The sequence below is a fragment of the Anolis carolinensis genome, unplaced genomic scaffold, assembly GCF_035594765.1.
Source record: "Anolis carolinensis isolate JA03-04 unplaced genomic scaffold, rAnoCar3.1.pri scaffold_13, whole genome shotgun sequence".
Taxonomy (NCBI): Eukaryota; Metazoa; Chordata; class Lepidosauria; order Squamata; family Dactyloidae; genus Anolis; species Anolis carolinensis.
This window is the reverse complement of record NW_026943824.1, coordinates 18311687-18332894: the sequence shown is the minus strand read 5'-3', so window position 1 is coordinate 18332894 and position 21208 is coordinate 18311687. Positions and strand designations below refer to the sequence as shown.

Here is a 21208-nt window from a genome sequence, read left to right as displayed (position 1 = left end):
TCATCATTGTATTTTTTTAAAAAATGGAAACCAACCCATTTGAAATTTGGTTACAATTTTTTTTAAAATGATAATTCCTGCTTATTGATTCTAGAATTCTGCCACGGTTCAGTTAAGAATCTCTTTTCTAAAATTTTTGCATAAGTACCGTGAGGATAACTATTTTTCGAATGACTAGAACCAAGGGGAAGTGATAATATTGCGCTCTAACAGCATTACACATACAGTAGAGTCTCATTTATCCAACACTCGCTTATCCAACGTTCTGGATTATCCAACCCATTTTTGTGGTCAATGTTTTCAATATATCGTGATATTTTGGTGCTAAATACGTAAAAATACAGTAATTACTACATAGCATTACTGCGTATTGAACAATTTTTTCTGCAAATTTTTTTTGTATAACATGATGTTTTGGTGCTTAATTTGTAAAATCATAACCTAATTTGATGTTTAATAGGCTTCTCCTTAATCTCTCCTTTTTATCCAACATATTCGCTTATCCAACGTTCTGCCGGCCCGTTTATGTTGGATAAGTGAGACTCTACTGTAATTCGTGATCCATTTTTCCGCTGCTGGCATTGGTGACAGAGTACAAGGAAAGCGGTTTTTATGTGAAATACGATTTTTGTTGTTCATGGAAAGCTGAAATGGAACCATTTTTGGCCAAAGGAATGGAAGGAGTCCCTTCTTTTCAGATAACTTATCGTATTGAAATATAGATCACAATGAATGGTGCAATGGACATTTAAGATATGGAGAAACCAAGTAGTGCTTCGGAGAGCAAACCCTTTGGCCCTTTGGAATGGCTGCACAAGAAACGTATCCGCGGTGAAAGCCCTTCGGCCACGGTCGTTTTCTCAAATCCAGATCCTGAAAGTGTTAGCGATCAGGAAAGAATTTGTTAATTCTTCAGCCAATTTCAACCAGAACAGGCGAGACACTGATTCAGTTTTTATAATGTTTTCTAGTCTGCTTCGATTATAGTTATTAAACCGCGGACCGAGTGAGGAGGAAAAGAAAGAAGGAAAGGGATGTTGTGATTCCCGTTTTCTGTCCAGTTTGAACAGTAACTGAATGCTTACTTAACTTGTATATTTTGCAGAAGAAAAATTAATTGGTGAACTCATAGCCCTGTCCACGCGTGAAAGGATTAAAGCAATCCAGAAGATTCCAAAACCAATGAAAGAAAAGCGAACTATCAGGTAAAAGGAACAACAACAATAACAATACGAAATAATAATAATAATAATAATAATATTATAATATTCTTATTTTATTGTATTATCATGTACTGGTAGTGATCCTACCAGTTGAGTCCCCTTGGGGAGAAGGGCGGGGTAGAAATAAATAAATAAATAAATAAATAAATAATAGTAGTAATAATAATACAAAATCCAGCATATCTGTCTTGTTCACTGTGTCATATTATGTCATTGTGTCCTTGTGTCAATATTTATTTATTTATTTATGTATTTATTAGACTTGTATACCGCTACTCCCAGTTTGGCTCGGAGCGGTTTACAGAAATAGATTAAAACAATACACTTAGCTTTAAAATAACAATAAAAACAACAATAAAAACAACAATAAAAACAACAATAAAAATAGACATAGCCCCGATGTTTTTCACCCATTGAAAGCTTGTCGGAAGAGCAAGGTTTTGCAGGCTTTCCGAAAGGCAAGTAGGTAATAATAATAATAATAATAATAATAATAATAATAATAATAATAATAATAATGTATTGCCGTCCTCTCCCTGCAGCTCTAATGCTTAAGTGCCTTGGTTGGAAAGGAGGCTAAACATCTATACTGTTTCCAAATGTGCATTCTCTTTTATTAAATGCCCATTAGAAAAAAAAACCAGTATTTGTGACATTAATAAATGCAAAATGCCAATTTCATAGAGTAAATATGACAGGATGTTTTCAAATATGCAGTTGATGTCTGCTTGGAAGGAGTTGCTGCCATTTGCTTCAGAACTTCCAACATTATTTGGGGTGGATTTTTGGATTCAATTATCAAGAAATAATAATAATAATAATAATAATAATAATAATAATAATAATAATAATAATAATAACAACAACAACATCACACAGTCCTAAACGCTTGGGAAGTGTTCGACTTGTGTTTTTGTGATACGAAATTTATTTTTTTATTTTTTTATTGCAATACTTGTATCTCGCCCTTCTCACCCAATAGGGGACTCAGGGCGGCTTACAATAAAACACATATATAAAAATAATACAGTTCATTCAATCGATTAAAATCAAATACATTAAAAATTCATAAAAAATATACATGTAGATATACAATTGGCACATTTTGAGTCTAAAAACAGCATATCTATCTTGTTTGCTGTGTCAGACTATGTCGTTGTGTCAATAATAATAATAATTATTATTATTTTATATCATCCTTGTGGGAGGTTTCTCTCATGTCCTCACATGGGGAGCTGGAGCTGACAGATAGAGCTCATCCTGCTCCCCGAGTTCGAACCGGATTCGAATCGGTCAGCAGTCCTGCCAGCACAAAGGTTTAATGCAATGCGCCAATGGGTGCTCCCTTTTATAGTTAGAAATGAATGAATGAAGGGATGAAAGGAATGAAAACAGACAGACGTTTAATTTAAAGAACAGGAGTCTTTGGCTGTACATCCCTTGTACAAGGCTTCATTACAATAGCTCAGACCTTTTAAAGGTTCTGAAAATGACTATTTTAATAGTGAAAAAAATGTTCTCAGCACTTGTTATTTTTTGGAACAAGCCCAAACTTCAATATTTTTTTTATATATACCTTTTTACTATCCTCTTCCTCCCAGGAATCACGTTCTGCTGGAGAAAACCAAAAAGTCCTTCAGCGGTAATACTCAAATTAACTGTTGCACCCAGTGTTTCTACAGTACAGCCTTGGTAAGCATGGCATGGCATTAGGCAAAAAAAGAAAAGGCTTTAATGAGATTATTAATGTTGAATTGGTTGGGACTCTAGGATGAGGTATTCATTAAAAGTCTATGTAGGATGCAGAATGTCCCACAGAAACAAAGTTTTTGCAATTTAATAGGATTTCCCCTTGTTCTTATGATAGAACCAATTAAGAAATAACATTGATAACCCAGTGACAAACATCATAGTGTTGTTGTATGTTTTCCGAGCTGTATGGCCATGTTCCAGAAGGATTCTCTCCTGATGTTTCACCCACATCTATGGCAGGCATCCTCAGAGGTTGTGAGAGCTGTTGGAAACTACACAAGTGGGGTATATATTTGTGGAATAATGTCCAGAGATGGGTGCTAATAATAATATTAATATTAATAACAATAGTTATTCTGGGACCCTAAGCTGAGTCTGAGAGAGGTCTGCTTTCCCATGACATCTGATGTGTACCAATGGGTGCTAATAATAATATTAATATTAATAACAATAGTTATTCTGGGACACTAAGCTGAGTCTGAGAGAGGTCTGCTTTCCCATGACATCTGATGTGTGCCAATGGGTGCTAATAATAATATTAATATTAATAACAATAGTTATTCTGGGACACTAAGCTGAGTCTGAGAGAGGTCTGCTTCCCCATGACATCTGATGTGTGCCAATGGGTGCTAGTAATAATATTAATATTCATAACAATAGTTATTCTGGGACCCTAAGCTGAGTCTGAGAGAGGTCTGCTTCCCCATGACATCTGATGTGTGCCAATGGGTGCTAGTAATAATATTAATATTCATAACAATAGTTATTCTGGGACCCTAAGCTGAGTCTGAGAGAGGTCTGCTTCCCCATGACATCTGATGTGTGCCAATGGGTGCTAGTAATAATATTAATATTCATAACAATAGTTATTCTGGGACCCTAAGCTGAGTCTGAGAGAGGTCTGCTTCCCATGACATCTGATGTGTGCCAATGGGTGTTAATAATAATATTAATATTAATAACAATAGTTATTCTGGGACCCGAAGCTGAGTCTGATGGAAGTCTGCTTCCCCATGACATCTGATGTGTACAAATGGGTGTTAATAATATTAATATTAATATTAATAACAGTAGTTATTCTGGGACCCTAAGCTGAGTCTGAGAGAGGTCTGCTTCCCCATGACATCTGATGTGTACCAATGGGTGTTAATAATAATATTAATATTAATAACAATAGTTACTCTGGGACCCTAAGCTGAGTCTGAGAGAGGTCTGCTTCCCCATGACATCTGATGTGTACCAATGGGTGTTAATAATAATATTAATATTAATAACATCTCGAATAGACTACTGCAACACGTTCTATGTGGGGTTGCCTTTGAAGTCTGTTCGGAAGCTTCAAGTAGTGGTTGTTGGAGGTTGTAGATATAAATAAATAGAAGCTATACCACTGTTTCTGAACCTAGATTTACCCTGCAGTGTAATAATGTGTCACTAAGTTTGTGTAACAAGCAACAGGAACTTTACTTCACTTCAAAAGATCAAACAGAGCAACAACATATACAGTAACCCTCTCTGGGGTGCAAATGTGGTCAATAAATAAATTGATCAAGGAGAAAACAAAACAAAACACAGGATTGGGTGATTGAGCTCTTCTTTGCTTTTTTCTAGTCTTTCCGGCAGTTTAAAAATAGCCTGGGCGACTGCTTTCAGAGTTTCAAGCTTTGGCAGAAGATTCTCAAAGACATTGGCGGCAAATTTGGGACCAGCGTTCAGTCCTATTTCGTGTTTCTGACCTGGCTCCTGACGGTGAACCTTTTCTCCTTCCTGGTGAATTTCAGTTTTATTACGATCCCTCAGCTCATCGCAGCCGCACCGAATAACCTTTCGTTCATTGGCTTGGAGTTCTTTACCGGAGCCGTAAGTAGAGGAAAATCAGGGTCAGAACTGGGTTCGGATATTTATGTCATTAAGTGGCCGAAATGAATGTATGTTATGAATACATTTTAAACATAATAATTATTATTATGACACAGCAAACAAGATAGATATGCTGGATTTTGTATCACAAAATCACAAGTCGAACACTTCCCAAGTGTCTAGGACTGTGTGATTATTATTATTATTATTATTATTATTATTATTATGACACAGCAAACAAGATAGATATGCTGGATTTCGTATCACAAAATCACAAGTCGAACACTTCTCAAGTGTCTATGTCACAGACAGAACGCCAGCGAGTAAAACAAAACTCAGTTTATTGAGGTTACAGAACTAAAAACGCCCGTAGGAAACAAAGAACAGGGCAAACACTTGACTTCAGTGTGATAAGTAACAAAAAACAGCTCAGTTTGAGCTTAAACGGTTCAAAGGGATAAACCGGGTTAAACAGAAGTATAATCTGGATTAAATCAAAAGTGCTTACTTCAGCCTGGCAAACAATGCAAACAAAAGAGGATCAACAGGAGTCAGAATGTAAACAACAGACTGGTAGCAGATTCCTCTCTGCTACTCAGAAACAGCAGGAGAATAAACCAGGCTTGTTTATTCCTTCCTGCAGCGAACGAAAAGCGTGGTTGTAGTCAGGATTCAGTTTAAGGTTCAGCGGCCAACGAAATCCAGGTCCAGGCACAGCAGTCAGGGTAACGGCAGTCAGCAGGGTCCCAATCCGGTCCAGAGGTCAATAGCCAAGCGTAGTCGTCTAGAAATCCAAAGGTCTCACCGATAGCCAGCAGAAGGGATAATCCGGAATCGAAGTCAGTCAGTCCAGCGTCAATCCAGTGCGAGTAGATATTGCCCGTCAAAAAGACGACGGAGGTCCAAGCTATCGAGATTAAACACAAGTTGCACAGAGAAAAACCCCGCACAGTTCCTCCCGCCGTCGATGCCCAGTGTCCTTGGTAAACTTACGTATCCAGTAACGAATCACACCCGTCTTCAGGAAGTTCCCCAACAAAAGCCCAAGCGTCCGTCCAGATTACCTTGCCCAACGCAATTAGACATTGGTCCCAAACCCCAATTTATCCCAGTTCAAGCTCATCATCGCTGTCAGCTGCCATCCCAATTTCAGGTGCCCCAACATCATCATCCTCATCAGAGCTTAAGCACTTTTGACTACGCCCCACAGCATCCCCAGCTGTGGATCCCGCTCCATCCCTCCAGCCAGTCCATGGGTCTGATCCTGCAACCCGCCACTCACCTCCCATGCTTTCATTGCCTGTTTCCCCAACACCCAAATCCTCCCTCACACGAGTCCATTCCATGTCGTCCTCCTCCGAGCTGGCCATCTCTTCCTCCAAACCCTCAGAAAAACCCTCAAATGAGTCCTCATCTGTCGGGTCTGTAAACAAATCCCGGAGCCGTTTTCTTTCACGCTCCTCGAAAGAGTCTGACTCTCGAGAAGTCTTATGACCACTTCTTCTATTACCGGAGCCCGAAGGCTCAACCATAACAGTCTAGGACTGTGTGATTATTATTATTATTATTATTATTATTATTATTATTATTATTATTATTATTATTATTATTATGACACAGCAAACAAGATAGATATGCTGGATTTCGTATCACAAAATCAGAAGTCGAACACTTCCCAAGTGTCTAGGACTGTGTGATTATTATTATTATTATTATTATTATTATTATTATTATTATTTATTAGAGACATTTATATCCCGCCCTTCTCACCCCGAAGGGGAATCAGGGCGGCTTACAAGTTATATGTACATATAATATATTATATTATTAGTATAGCACAATACAGTAGAGTCTCACTTATCCAAGACTCGCTTATCCAAGGTTCTGGATTATCCAAGGCATTTTTGTAGTCAATGTTTTCAATACAGTAGAGTCTCACTTATCCAACACTCGCTTATCCAACGTTCTGGATTATCCAATGCATTTTTGTAGTCAATGTTTTCAATATATCGTGATATTTTGGTGCTAAATTCGTAAATACAGTAATGACAACATAACATTACTGCGTATTGAACTACTTTTTCTGTCAATTTTGTTGTATAACATGATGTTTTGTTGCTTAATTTGTAAAATCATAACCTAATTTGATGTTTAAGAGGCTTTTCCTTAATCCCTCCTTATTATCCAAGATATTCGCTTATCCAAGCTTCTGCTGGCCCGTTTAGCTTGGATAAGTGAGACTCTACTGTATAGGCACTACATAAGCATTATATATTATTATAATGTACTATACCACTATATTGCAATATTATTAGTAATATTGCATGTAATATAAATGTACAATTATAATATTGTATTATTATTATATTCTATTACATTATAATATTATTATCAACTGTGTTGTCGAAGGCTTTCATGGCCGGGATCACAGGGTTGTTGTATGTCTTTCGGGCTGTGTGGCCATGTTCCAGAAGCATTCTCTCCTGACGTTTCGCCCACATCTATGGCAGGCATCCTCAGAGATTGCCTGCCATAGATGTTGTCGAAACGTCAGGAGAGAATGCTTCTGGAACATGGCCACACAGCCCGAAAGACATACAACAACCCTATTATCAACATTATATGTACAGTATGTTGGCTTTTAAACCAAGGCTGGATTCGTTTACGTGTTTTGCAATAGATTTGCTTCCAGGCTGACCTCTCTCTCCCTGTCTTGTTGTTTCAGGGTTATTTTAAAGACACGGTGCTTTATTATGGGTTTTATACCAACGCGACAATTGTGAAAAATGAGGCCATGCCTCCCTACTACATGCAGCTAGCCTACCTTCTCACCATGGGGATCTATTTCATCCTCTGCTTCCTAAGCCTACTCTACAGGTATAGTGTCATGTCACTGCTTTAAATTAAAATGCCTTTGTTTTGTTTCGCCAAGAAAAATGGTCCTTTCTCCTGATCATTGTATGGTACAAATTTATTTACACACACACACACACACATATATATATATACACAGTAGAGTCTGTGTAGAGACATAACTTGCACTTTCGGCCCAGTTTCTTTGGATCCAATCCAAGATTTTATCATTATATTTTTTCTATGTGATTTTTTTATGACTTGTTTTTATTGTTGATTGATTTGTTTTATTGCTCTGTTTTTATATTGTTGATGTCCGGGCTTGGCCCCATGTAAGCCGCCCCAAGTCCCTTCGGGGAGATGGGGCGGGGTATAAAAATAAAATTATTATTATTATTATTATTATTATTATTATTATTATTATTATTATTATTATTATTATAGAGTCTCACTTATCCAACACTCGCTTATCCAATGTTCTGGATTATCCAACGCATTTTTGTAGTCAATGTTTTCAATATATCGTGATATTTTGGTGCTAAATTCGTAAATACAGTAATTACTACATAGCATTACTGCGTATTGAACTACTTTTTCTGTCAAATTTGTTGTGTAACATGATGTTTTGGTGCTTAATTTGTAAAATCATAACCTAATTTGATTTTTAATAGGCTTTTACTTAATCCCTCCTTATTATCCAACATATTTGCTTATCCAACGTTCTGCTGGCCCATTTATGTTGGATAAGTGAGACTCTACTGTATATTGATTAAATTAAATACATAATAGCGCTATCTGTGAACGGGTAATAAAAAGCTACTGCATATAAACATGGTAAGTAATGGAGCATTTCCATATTATCTCTTAATCTCTTTTACAAAGTTATTCTTGGGTTGCTTTCATGACTGGAATGACTGGGTTGCTGTGAGTTTTCCGGGCTGTACGGCCATGTTCCAGAAGCATTCTCTCCTGATGTTTGACCCACATCTATGGCAGGCATCTTCAGAGGTTGTGAGGTCTGTTGGAAAGTATGCAAGTGGGGTTTACTGTATATACTCGAGTATAAGCCTAGTTTTTCAGCCCTTTTTTTAAAGACTGAAAAGGCCCCCCTCGGCTTATACTTGGGTGAGGGTCCTGGTTGGCTTATATTTGGGTCAGCTTTTACTCAAGAATATATGGCACATTTATTATTTTTCTCTATTATTATTGGTATTATTACATTTATTATTTTTCTCTATTACTGTTGCTACTATTACATTTATTTTACTCTATTTTTATTATTATTAATACATTTATTTCACTGATATTATTATTATTGCATTTATTATTTTACTCTATTTTTATTACATATATTATTTTCCTTTATTTATTTATTATTATTACATGTATTATTTTACTCTATTATTATTAAAAGGATACATAAGCACATTTACATTGAAGAAGATGAGAATAATGATTTGATCAAAATTGGACAGTCTTATCTTACATTTGAGCTTTATGTAAATATTCAAAAATATTTAACCTACCGATGCCTCAATTAATGTAATTTTATTGGTATCTATTTTTATTTCTGAAATTTACCACCCTCGGCTTATACTGGAGTCAATGTTTTCCCAGTTTTTTCGTGGTAAAATTAGGTGCCTTGGTTTATATTCGGGTTGGTTTATACTCGAGTATATATGGTAATTTTATTGGTATCTCAGCTTATACTGGAGTCAATGTTTTCCCAGTTTTTTGGTGGTAAAATTAGGTGCCTCGGTTTATATTCGGGTTGGTTTATACTCAAGTATATATGGTAATTTTATTGGTATCTCGGCTTATACTGGAGTCAATGTTTTCCCAGTTTTTTGGTGGTAAAATTAGGTGCCTCGGTTTATATTCGGGTTGGTTTATACTCAAGTATATATGGTAATTTTATTGGTATCTCGGCTTATACTGGAGTCAATGTTTTCCCAGTTTTTTGGTGGTAAAATTAGGTGCCTCGGTTTATATTCGGGTTGGTTTATACTCAAGTATATATGGTAATTTTATTGGTATCTCGGCTTATACTGGAGTCAATGTTTTCCCAGTTTTTTGGTGGTAAAATTAGGTGCCTCGGTTTATATTCGGGTTGGTTTATACTCAAGTATATATGGTAATTTTATTGGTATCTCGGCTTATACTGGAGTCAATGTTTTCCCAGTTTTTTGGTGGTAAAATTAGGTGCCTCGGTTTATATTCGGGTTGGTTTATACTCAAGTATATATGGTAATTTTATTGGTATCTCGGCTTATACTGGAGTCAATGTTTTCCCAGTTTTTTGGTGGTAAAATTAGGTGCCTCGGTTTATATTCGGGTCGGCTTATACTCAAGTATATATTGTAATTTTATTCGTATCTCGGCGTATACTGGAGTCAATGTTTTCCCAGTTTTTTGGTGGTAAAATTAGGTGCCTCGGTTTATATTTGGGTCGGCTTATACTCGAGTATATACGGTATATACCCGTGGAATGTTGTCCAGGTTGGGAAAAAGAAGGAACGATTGTGTGTTGGAGGCAAGTGTTAATGTTGCAATTGGGCGGCTTGGTTAGCATTGAATAGCCTTGCAGCTTCAAAGCCTGCCTGGGGGAAATCCTTTGTTGGGACTGGAAGCATTGGGACAGTTCTGAGTAAACTTCCTATTCCCACTCTTTTCATTCAACTACTTTTCTGTTTCGCCGTGTTTGCAGCATGGCCACGTCCTTCCTCAAGAACTTTTCCAGCCCGCAGATGTATTCCGGAAACGCCGCCAAGCTTCTCTGCGTCTGGGATTTCAACATCACCAATGCAAACGCTGTGAAGCTAAAGCAGAAAAACCTCAGCACCCAAATAAAGGTCTGTCATGAAACATTCATAACGGATTCAGGTTGGCCTCTCGACTGTGCAAATTGAGCCTGACTTGCAAAGGCAAAGTCATGTGACCTTAAATGAATCGATTGCACTTTATCTATTTATGAATTTGTAACTCATAATGTTCACCTTGCTTATCCACTATTGCAACCTCATTGTTTTTAATTCAATGTTTTAATGCTGCGTTGTGTTTTTTCGGTTACTGTGTATATATTATTATTAGCTGTGCCCGGCCACGCGTTGCTGTGGCAAAGTGGTGGTGGTATTGGTTAAAAATTGTTGTGTCATTTTTATTTGACGTTATTTGCATTTTTTATTAATTTTATTGTAAGTTATATTTTTATTTATTATATTTTATTATTTTCTTGTATTATTTTTAGTTATTTTCTGTTATTATAGTATTTTATTGTATCAATTTTTTAGTGTTTTTTATTATTTTTTATTGGGTTACTAGGAGACCAAGTTGGAGGAGCTTAGCCTTCTAACTGGCAGCAATTGGATAAAAGCAATTATTCCTCTCTCTCTAATTAGGACTTTATTTTTCTTTTCTTTTTGTTGTATCAACCTAGAGGCGTGGATGATGGATTGTGTTGTCAAATTTCGAGGTTGGGGGGCCTGTAGTTTTGTTGTTTTGTGGGTCGCCGTGATGCCATCACTCTTTTATATATATAGATTGGTTTTTGTTATTGTTCTTTGATGTTTCATATTTTATTTTATCATTGTTTTGTATCTGATTTTGCTGTAAGCCACCCCGAGTCCCCTTTGGGGGAGATGGAGGCGGGATATAAATAAACTTATTATTATTATTATTATTATTATTATTATTATTATTATTATTATTACACAGCAAACAAGATAGATATGCTGGATTTCATATTACAAAATTACAAGTCGAACACTTCCCAAGTGTCTAGGACTGTGTGATGTATTTTCGGATGATGCGCGCAGATCCCAGCAGGGTGGCCTTTTGCAGTTGGCAGATCGTAATTTTGTCAATGTCTATTGTTTCCAAATGTCGGCTGAGATCTTTTGGCACGGCACCCAGTGTGCCCATCACCACCGGGACCACCTGCACTGGTTTATTATTATTATTATTATTATTCATCCCAAAACATGGAAAGCCTCATAGAAGCCCATTTCCTCTGTGCTCCGGAAGACCCGAGATTTTTCTCCTTGCTCTTCTTAACTTAAGAACTCACTCTTTAATAATAATAATAATAACAATAATAATAATAATAATATGAGGGTTGAATGAAAAGTAATGCCTCCACCTTCGTTACTTGGGTTTGGATAGGAATATTTTAATAAATCAAACGTAGAAATAATCCTTAGAAAGTGCTCTTTCACTACCACTATTCACTTTTCCACATAATCACCAGACCATTGGATACATTTCTGCCAACAATGAACACGTTTTCTGAAGCCGTCACGGTTTATTCATTTATATATAAATTAAATAAATACAAATTAATTAAATAAATTATTATTATTATTATTATTATTATTATTATTATTATTATTATGCCATGTCTACATATTGTGCAGTCATGGGAGTTATAGCTTCCCAAGGTCCCTACCCTTCTCTGGGTGCATAGTCACTGGAGAATAAATGCAGTAGGGACCCATTTTAAATGCCATTATTATTATTATTATTATTATTATTATTATTCATTTAATTTATATATAAATTAAATAAATATAAATTAAATAAATTATTATTATTATTTTTATTATTATTATTATGCCATGTTTACATATTGTGCAGTCCTGGGAGTTATAGTTTCCCAAGGTCCATACCCTTCTCTGGGTGCATCGTCACTGGAGAATAAATGCAGTAGGGACCCATTTTAAATGCCATTATTATTATTATTATTATTATTATTATTATTATTATTATTATTATTATTATTCATTTAATTTATATCTATATTAAATAAATATAAATTAAATTAATTATTATTATTATTATTATTATTATTTTATTATGACACAGCAAACAAGATAGATATGCTGGATTTCACAAAATCACAAGTCGAACACTTCTCAAGTGTCTAGGACTGTGTGATGTATTTTCGGATGATGCAGTAGGGACCCATTTTAAAAGCCATTATTATTATTATTATTATTATTATTGACACAACGATGTTGTATGACACAGCAAACAAGATAGACATGCTGGATTTCGTTTCACAAAACCACAAGTCGAACACTTCCCAAGTGTCTAGGACTGTGTGATGTATTTTCGGATGATGCGTGCAGATCCCAGCAGGGTGGCCTTTTGCAGTTGGCAGATCGTAATTTTGTCAATGTCTATTGTTTCCAAATGCCGGCTGAGATCTTTTGGCACGGCACCCAATGTGCCCATCACCACCGGGACCACCTGCACTGCTTTCTGCCAGAGTCTTTGAAGTTCAATCTTGAGGTCCTGATAGCGGCTGAGTTTTTCCTGTTGTTTTTCATCAATGCGACTGTCACCTGGGATGGCGACATCAATTATCCAAACCTTGTTCTTTTCCACAACTGTGATGTCTGGTGTGTTGTGTTCCAGAACTTTGTCAGTCTGGATTCGGAAGTCCCACAGTATCTTTGCGTGCTCATTTTCCATGACCTTTGCTGGTTTGTGATCCCACCAGTTCTTTGCTGCTGGCAGGTGGAACTTGATGCATAAGTTCCAATGGATCATTTGGGCCACACAGTTGTGCCTCTGTTTGTAGTCTGTCTGTGCAATTTTCTTACAGCAGCTGAGGAGATGATCAATGGTTTCGTCAGCTTCCTTGCACAGTCTGCATTATTATTATTATTATTATTATTATTATTATTATTATTATTATTATGCCACATCTCCATGCTGTGCAGTCCTGGGAGTCCTAGAATCATAGAGTTGGAAGAGACCTTGTGGGCCATCCAGTCCATCCCTCTGCCAAGAAGCTCTTTTATCCCATTTTAAATGCCATGGCTCCATGCCATGGAGTCCTCCTGGGCGTTATAGTTTCCCAAGGTCCACACCCTTCTCTGAATCATTGATGGCTTTGGTTGCAGGAGACCTTGTCAGAAGTAAACGCTGGGGTGCTGAAGCTTCCTTTCAGTCAGAGGCTTTCTCGCATCGCAGTCCATGTCGCGGCCTGGGCTCTTTCGTTGGGTGCCGCCATCGGTTCATGTGCTGGCATTTACCACATCTCTCTTGTCAATTTACAGGTAAGGCCCAGTGGTGCTATATTATTCTCTCTCTCTCTCTATCAATCTAGCTATCTATCTACACACATGTACATATACCATATTTTCCTGGCGTATAAAACGACTGGGCGTATAAGACAACCCCCAACTTTTCCAGTTAAAATATAGAGTTTGAGATATACTCGCTGTATAAGACTACCCCTCTTCCAACACACACCAAATAAAAAGACTATCAGAGCGCATCCGCGAGAAGGTGGAAGCGGAGAGCTGTGATATTAATGCCAATAACAAAATCCAAATTTAAAATTTACTATGGACAAGCCACTAGTTTTACTTACCCTTGCCCCGGCTTAAACCTTACCTTAAGGGAATAATTAATTTTAATTTTAGTCTTTTTATTCTGTATTTGCACAACTACCTAGGAGTGGGTTGGTAGGCCAGCAGGCCGGGATGCTTTGTATCTATACATGGTTTTACATGGTTTTACTGTATGTATGGGTAAGTGTGTATGTTTTGTATGTTTCACATGTTTTGATATGGTCAAAATTGACTAAACAATAAAGAGTTGTTGTTGTTGACTATCAGAGCAAACATGCCTCTTTGACCTATCTGGCCCGCCCTTGTATCCTATTACCATACCTCCTCTGATACAATGGCAGGCCGGATGAGTGAAAGAGGCATATTTCCATACCCCGGGCATCTCGGATGCTTGCTCCACCCTTGACTTACACCTTCCCGGTGAGGCGCCCTTTCACCTCATCATCAGGACCACGTTAAGTCACTTATTTATTTATTTATTTATTTATTTGCTATATTTATATGCCGCCCTTCTCACCCCGAAGGGGACTCAGAGCGGCTTACAAATTAAATTTACATACAATATTATATTATTAGCATAGTACAATACTGGTAAAAAAATTACTATATTGTACTGTATCAATATATTGTAATATTATTCGTAATATTGCATGTGAAATATAATATATAATTAATATTATTATATTGCATTATTAGTATTATATCATATTACACTTCTTTCCACGAATCCCGGTGAGTGGATTTTCTTCTACTGTATTTGTAACGTGCCGCCCTTGCTGCTTTCATACCGTCACCGCATACGGCAGGGATGCGGCCACAGCTGTTTTCAAGCTCCTCCCACCAGATGCGCCGACTGCAGATTCTCCAGTCCAGCTCAGAAGTTTCAGCACCCGTCCTATAAGATGATGCCCGGCATATAAGATGACCCATGGGTTAAAAAATAGTCTTATACGGCAGAAAATACAGTATATTTACATCTATATATATAAAAGAGTGATGGCATCACGGCGACCAACAAAACAACAAAACTACAGGCCCCCCAACCTCGAAATTTGACAACACAACCTATCATCCACGCCTCTAGGTTGATACAACAAAAAGAAAAATAAAGTCCTAATTAGAGGGAAAGGAATAATTTTTATCCAATTGCTGCCAGTTAGAGGACTCATCTCTGCCCACTTGGTCTCCTAGCAACCCACTCAGCCCAGGGGACAGGCCGAGTTAGGCCTCACTTAGGCCTCTTTCACAGATTATCTGATTTGCACTGGATTATATAGCAGTGTAGACTCAAGGCCCTTCCACACAGCTATGTAACCCATTTATAATGGACTTAATGTCCGGGGAAAACCTTTACCCTTGACCTTAACTACCACCAATTCCCCAATACTTTATTTCCCATACCACCAGACTTCGCCACAGCAACGCGTGGACAAGTACAGCTAGTATACATATAATTTACATATGTTTTATATGATATAATGTATTTTAATGATGTATTTTTATAGTTTTAATTGATGATATGTACTGTTTTTGTTTTATTATTATGTTGGATAAGCGAGTGTTGGATAAGTGAGACTCTACTGTAGTTGAAAACAATGTTGATCTGGATCTCTGCCCTTGAAGTTCCTTCTAGACGAGAAGAAAACCGACCTGGAAAGCGAAGCCGCAACGCTGGTGCTGCCAATCGCCGTGAGCCTGATCAACCACTTGGTGCCCTTCTTGTTCTCGCTTTTTGGCTTTGCGGAGAGCTTCGCTCATCCCCGGCACCAGATCTACACCTCCATCATCAGGTATGGCTCCTCCCAGCTGTTTTACCTTCATTGCAATACACTAGAAGCATCATCTGCTTCTGTTTTGTTCGCCCTAAAAACATGACCTTTCCAGTGTGCATTCAAATACTGTATATACTCAAGTATAAGCCTAGTTTTTCAGCCCTTTTTTTAAGACTGAAAAAGCCCTCTCGGCTTATACTCGGGTGAGGGTCCTGGTTGGCTTATATTTGGGTCAGCTTATACTCGAGAATATATGGTACATTTATTATTTTTCTCTATTATTATTGTTATTATTACATTTACAGTGTTGTGCGGCTCAGATTCTCATGCTCGCCTCTCCCTCTTTGCAGGAACATCCTTCTGAAAGTCTCTCTCATTGGGATCCTCTGCAACTACTGGCTTAACAAAGTGGCCCTGTCCGATGCAAAGGTAAGATCGGAATAGCCAAACATCCCATCAAAAAAAAGCACAAAGCCCAGGAGTTACTGTTTGATTCCCTGGACATGATGCGGCCCTAGTGTCATGAATACTTTTGAAAACAAAGATTCTTTTTATTGCAGTTTCTATCTCCATAGAGCATGGCGGGTGAACAGCATTGCTGTCTGTCAGAATTTTTCGAATAAGATCTCTTATATAGCAACTAGCTGTGCCCTGCCACGCGTTGCTGTAGCCAATTGGAATTGCAATGAATAGCCTCGCTGCTTCAAAGCCTGGCCATTTTCAACTAGGGATGTGAAGTTTGTTTGTAAGAATGCAGAGATGTGGATGAGGGGTTGTGTTGTCAATGGGCTCGGGCTGTGGCGCAGGCTGGAGAGCAGCTGCAATGAATCACTGCAATGAATCACTCTGACCAGGAGGTCATGAGTTCGAGGCCCGCTCGGAGCCTATGTTTGTCTTGTCTTTGTTCTATGTTAAAAGGCATTGAATGTTTGCCTATATGTGTAATGTGATCCGCCCTGAGTCCCCTTCGGGGTGAGAAGGGCGGAATATAAATGCTGTAAATAAATAAATTTTCTAGGTTGGGGGGCCTTTAGTTTTGTTGTTTTGCCTGGTGGAGCAATGCCATTCTACTTTTATATATATATATATATAACTGATGTTGTCCCTGAAACATGTTGATTCCATCTCAGTTTCCGGGCAGATGTTGACTCTTCTTGATTGGTGTTGATAACGCAAGCCTTGTGTTGATTTCCTTCTTAACATAAGGAACCTTGTAAACATTTCCTTACCTTGAAAGAGCCGTTGTCTCTGATTAGTGTAAACACATTGTTTTCCCCCAAAGGTTCATCAACTCAGCAAGTGTTGACGGATGTAAACATTTCTCTTGACACTGTCACAGTCCTTATCACAGTTCAGCAGTTCAGTAGTTAGTCATTGCAGGCCTTAATATTATTGAATTGTGTCTTCAGAATTATTATTATTATTATTATTATTATTCATTTATTTTTCATTCAGCTCATTCATACCCACACCTATCAAATCCACATTTATTAAATCTGCATGTCATATTTTCGTGGCAATGCGGGGCTTGGTACCCAGGTAAACAACAACTACCATTTGAAAAAGGCAGTCATTCCTCATTCTCTGCCTGTATGCACAGTTGGGCACATTGGCTATATGTGCCATGTTTGGTCCAGATCTAGCGTTGGCTTGGTTCAATGTCCTGTTTTGTTGTTGTTGTTGTTGTTGTTAAACAGTTCTTCTACGTTAAAATGAAGTTAGTTATGCTACTAATATGCTGCCTCCAAAGGCAGAATATGTCATTTATCTATCCTGTATTTATTACGGTCTTACCTTTTATGTGTTTTTAATGTAATTTTTTATCCTGTATTGTTGTTTTAATTGATATATTGCATTATTGTTTTATCTGTTTTATATTGTGATTGTATTATGTTGCTTTTATTGTTTATGTCCTTATGTTGTTTGGGCCTCTGCCCCATGTAAGCTGCCCCGAGTCCCCACGGGGAGATGGTGGCGGGGCATAAATAAAGTATTATTATTATTATTATTATTATTATTATTATTATTATTTAGAGCCTGGTGGCACAGTGTTTTAAAGCGCTGAGCTGCTGAACTTGCAGACAAAAGGTCCCAGGTTCAAAACCCTGGGAGCGGCTTGAGCGCCCGCTGTTAGCTCCAGCTCCTGCCAACCTAGCAGTTCGAAAACATGCAAATGTGAGTAGATCAATAGGTACTGCTCCGGCGGGAAGGTAACGGTGCTCCATGCAGTCATGCCTTTGGCCACATGACCTTGGAGGTGTCTATGGACAACGCCGGCTCTTCAGCTTAGAAATGGAGATGAGCACCAACCTCCAGAGTTGGACACGACTGGACTTAACGTCAGGGGAAACCTTAACCTTTACCTATCTTTAAGAGAAGGGGAGGGGTAAGAAGCCCTAGCTTTAGAACTCTGGGAATGACAATTAGAATGTGAGTTGATTGGGAATTTCTGTTCAGTTTAAGATTAGGCTTGAAAGTAAGCAGAGGGTTATTGGTAGAGCATAAAAATCCACATCAAGTCGGAGTATTAGAAATATGTAGAAGCACGTCAAGTCAAAAAGTATTCTAAACATTTTGTTAATGAAAGTAAATAAATAACATTTATTATTTAAACTGTTATGTTTATTCATATCATGATCTGGTGTCTTAAGGTTCCCCTTTACTCAGCGTGAGGGAGAGATGTTCTTTTTCTCATTGCTTATTTATTCCTTTCCACATCTTCCTAGTGCTGGGAAACCTTGGTTGGCCAGGACATATACAGGCTGCTTGTGACCGACTTCATCTGTTGCCTCCTGGGCTCCTTCTTCGGCGAATTTCTCCGACGGTATGTGTTCCCTTCTCTGCGCCAGTGTCATACTTCAGTGCTTATATAGGTTTTCCCTATTATTATATTCATTTATACCCCACTTTATAATACTTTTCTAGGAATGAATGGGTTTCAAATTAAAATAATAATAAAATATACTAAAAAAATCGTGAAAATATTCTCAAAAATATTCAAAAAAATAATCACAAACATATTCATAAAATAATGAAATAAATTCAGAAAAAATAATCATGAAATTGTTTACAAATATATTATGAAAATATTCACCAAAATAATCATGAAACTATTCGCATAAATAATCATGAAAATACTCACAAAAATATCACGAAAATATTCACAAAAATGATCATGAAACTATTCACAAATATACTCATGAAATAAATTCACAAAAATATTCACAAAAATATGAAAGTATTCACAAAAATATTTACAAAATAATCACAAAAATATCTGCATAAAATATATAGACAAAATACTCGTAAAATATTCACACAATAAATTCACAAAAATAATAATAACAATACAAAAATAATCGCAAAAATATTCACAAAAATATTTACAAAATAATCAGAAAAATATCTGCATAAAATATATAGACAAAAATACTTGCAAAAATATTCACAAAATAAATTCACAACAATAATAATAATAATACAAAAATAATCACGAAAATATTCATGAAAATATGGAAATACAAAAATATTTACAAAATAATCAGAAAAATATCTGCATAAAATATATAGACAAAAATACTTCAAAAATATTCACAAAATAAATTCACAACAACAATAATAATACAAAAATAATCACGAAAATATTCACAAAACATATTTACAAAATAATCATGAAACTATTAAAAATCATGAAATAAATGGTGATGGTGATGATTATGAATGAACTCTTCAGAAATGCTGGCTCTGCCCAAAGAGTTGCTGCCAGGCAGTGGTACTTGCAGAACCTGGATGTATTTTAGGGTATTTTAACTTTTTGGGTTCTCAGTTGTGAGCAAGGTGGGTTTATACATGAAATAAGTTAACATTCACATCCTTTTTTTAGTTCTGGCGGAAAAAAAAATGCAATTTAATGTCATTCTGTGTCATTTTTAGAATCATCGGGACTAAATGCTGCAAAAAACTTGGCGTGCCTGAATTCGATATTGCTCGGAATGTTTTGGATTTGATCTATTCCCAGACTTTAACATGGTGAGTTAAAATGACACGTTAATAATATTGTGTTGTCGAAGCCTTTCGTGGCCGGAATCACAGGGTTGCTGTGAATTTTCCGGGCTGTATGGCCATGTTCCGAAGCATTCTCTCCTGACGTTTTGCCCACATCTATGGCAGGCGTCCTCAGAGGTTGTGAGGTCTGTTGGAAACAAGGCAAGTAACTTTAACTATGTCTATTTTAACTGAACTGTTTTAGCCTTGTTATGATGTTGTTTTATTATGTTTGCTGTGTTCAAGTTGTTGTATTATGTTTTGACATGTTGGAAACTTCCCTGAGTCCTCTCGAGGAGATAGAGCAGTATATAAATAATAATAATAATAATTATTATTATTATTTACATATATATCTGTGGAATGATGTCCAGGGAGGAAGAAAAAACACTTGTCTGCTTGAGGCAAGTGTAAATGTTGCAACTGACCACCTTAATTGACATTGAATAGCCTTCCAGCTTCAATCCTGTCTGTTTCCTGTCTGGGGGAATCCTTGGTTGGGAGGTGTTAGTTGGCCCTGATTGTTTCCTGTCTGGAATTCCCCTGTTTTCTGAGTGTTGCTCTTTATTTACTGTCCTGATTTTAAAAAATTCTAAAATCAGAACAGTAAATAAAGAGCAACACTCAGAAAACGGGGGAATTCCAGACAGGAAACTATCAGGGCCTGCTACCCAGTTAATAATACTATTTCAAAAACCCCTTTGTCAGAGTCCAGTTGAGGTCCCTTCTACCCTGCTATATAATCCAGATTATCAGCTCAGATTGCCTGTGTTCCAAGTGTAGTCAAGATCCAACATCAGCTGGGTTCCGTGGGTGTGGGTGAACTACAACTCCCATATGCAAGCCCCATCGTCAACCTTTCTATTGACCAGATTTAACAGATTTCACAGGGCTAAACTACAGTACCTCGAGGGCCTTGGAACTATAGCGATAACTGATTAATTTTTGAAAGCTGTTCTTCAAGTTTATTTATTTGCATATTCTATTAAAAACAAATGCCGGACCAATGGGAATTGGCCTGAGGTCTTCTTGCCCTTTTCTTCCCAATAGGATTGGCATTTTCTTCTCGCCGTTGCTCCCAGCAATTCAGATGATATCCTTTTTCATCCTCTTTTGTGTGAAGAAGGTAGGCAATATTTGTAATCTCTATGTACTTATACATCTGTAGCTACCTATCTATAGATATCTATCTATCTAAATTCATAATTTTATATATGAATTTTCCCCTCATATGTTTGCAGGTCTTTGCAAATCCTATACTTGCACCTGTATATCTGTATCCATATATATCTATATATATAAAAGGGTAATGAAATTTCGGCCTAGGACAAAACAACAAAACTAC

At 37.0% G+C, this 21208-nt stretch overlaps 1 protein-coding gene across 5 annotated transcripts in view; it reads left to right on the top strand.

Moving 5' to 3' along the window:
• Positions 1–21208, top strand: part of tmc5 (transmembrane channel like 5) — a 53440-nt gene that overhangs the window by 19080 nt on the left and 13152 nt on the right. For all 5 annotated transcript variants that reach the window (XM_062964718.1, XM_062964716.1, XM_062964717.1 and 2 more), the window contains 11 exons: positions 1106–1205; positions 2825–2915; positions 4587–4835; positions 7561–7712; positions 10396–10540; positions 13595–13750; positions 15671–15837; positions 16170–16248; positions 18546–18643; positions 19753–19848; positions 20914–20989. In XM_062964718.1, the coding sequence (XP_062820788.1) occupies positions 1106–1205; positions 2825–2915; positions 4587–4835; positions 7561–7712; positions 10396–10540; positions 13595–13750; positions 15671–15837; positions 16170–16248; positions 18546–18643; positions 19753–19848; positions 20914–20989 (1409 nt within the window). The remainder of the gene's footprint in view (positions 1–1105; positions 1206–2824; positions 2916–4586; positions 4836–7560; positions 7713–10395; positions 10541–13594; positions 13751–15670; positions 15838–16169; positions 16249–18545; positions 18644–19752; positions 19849–20913; positions 20990–21208) is intronic.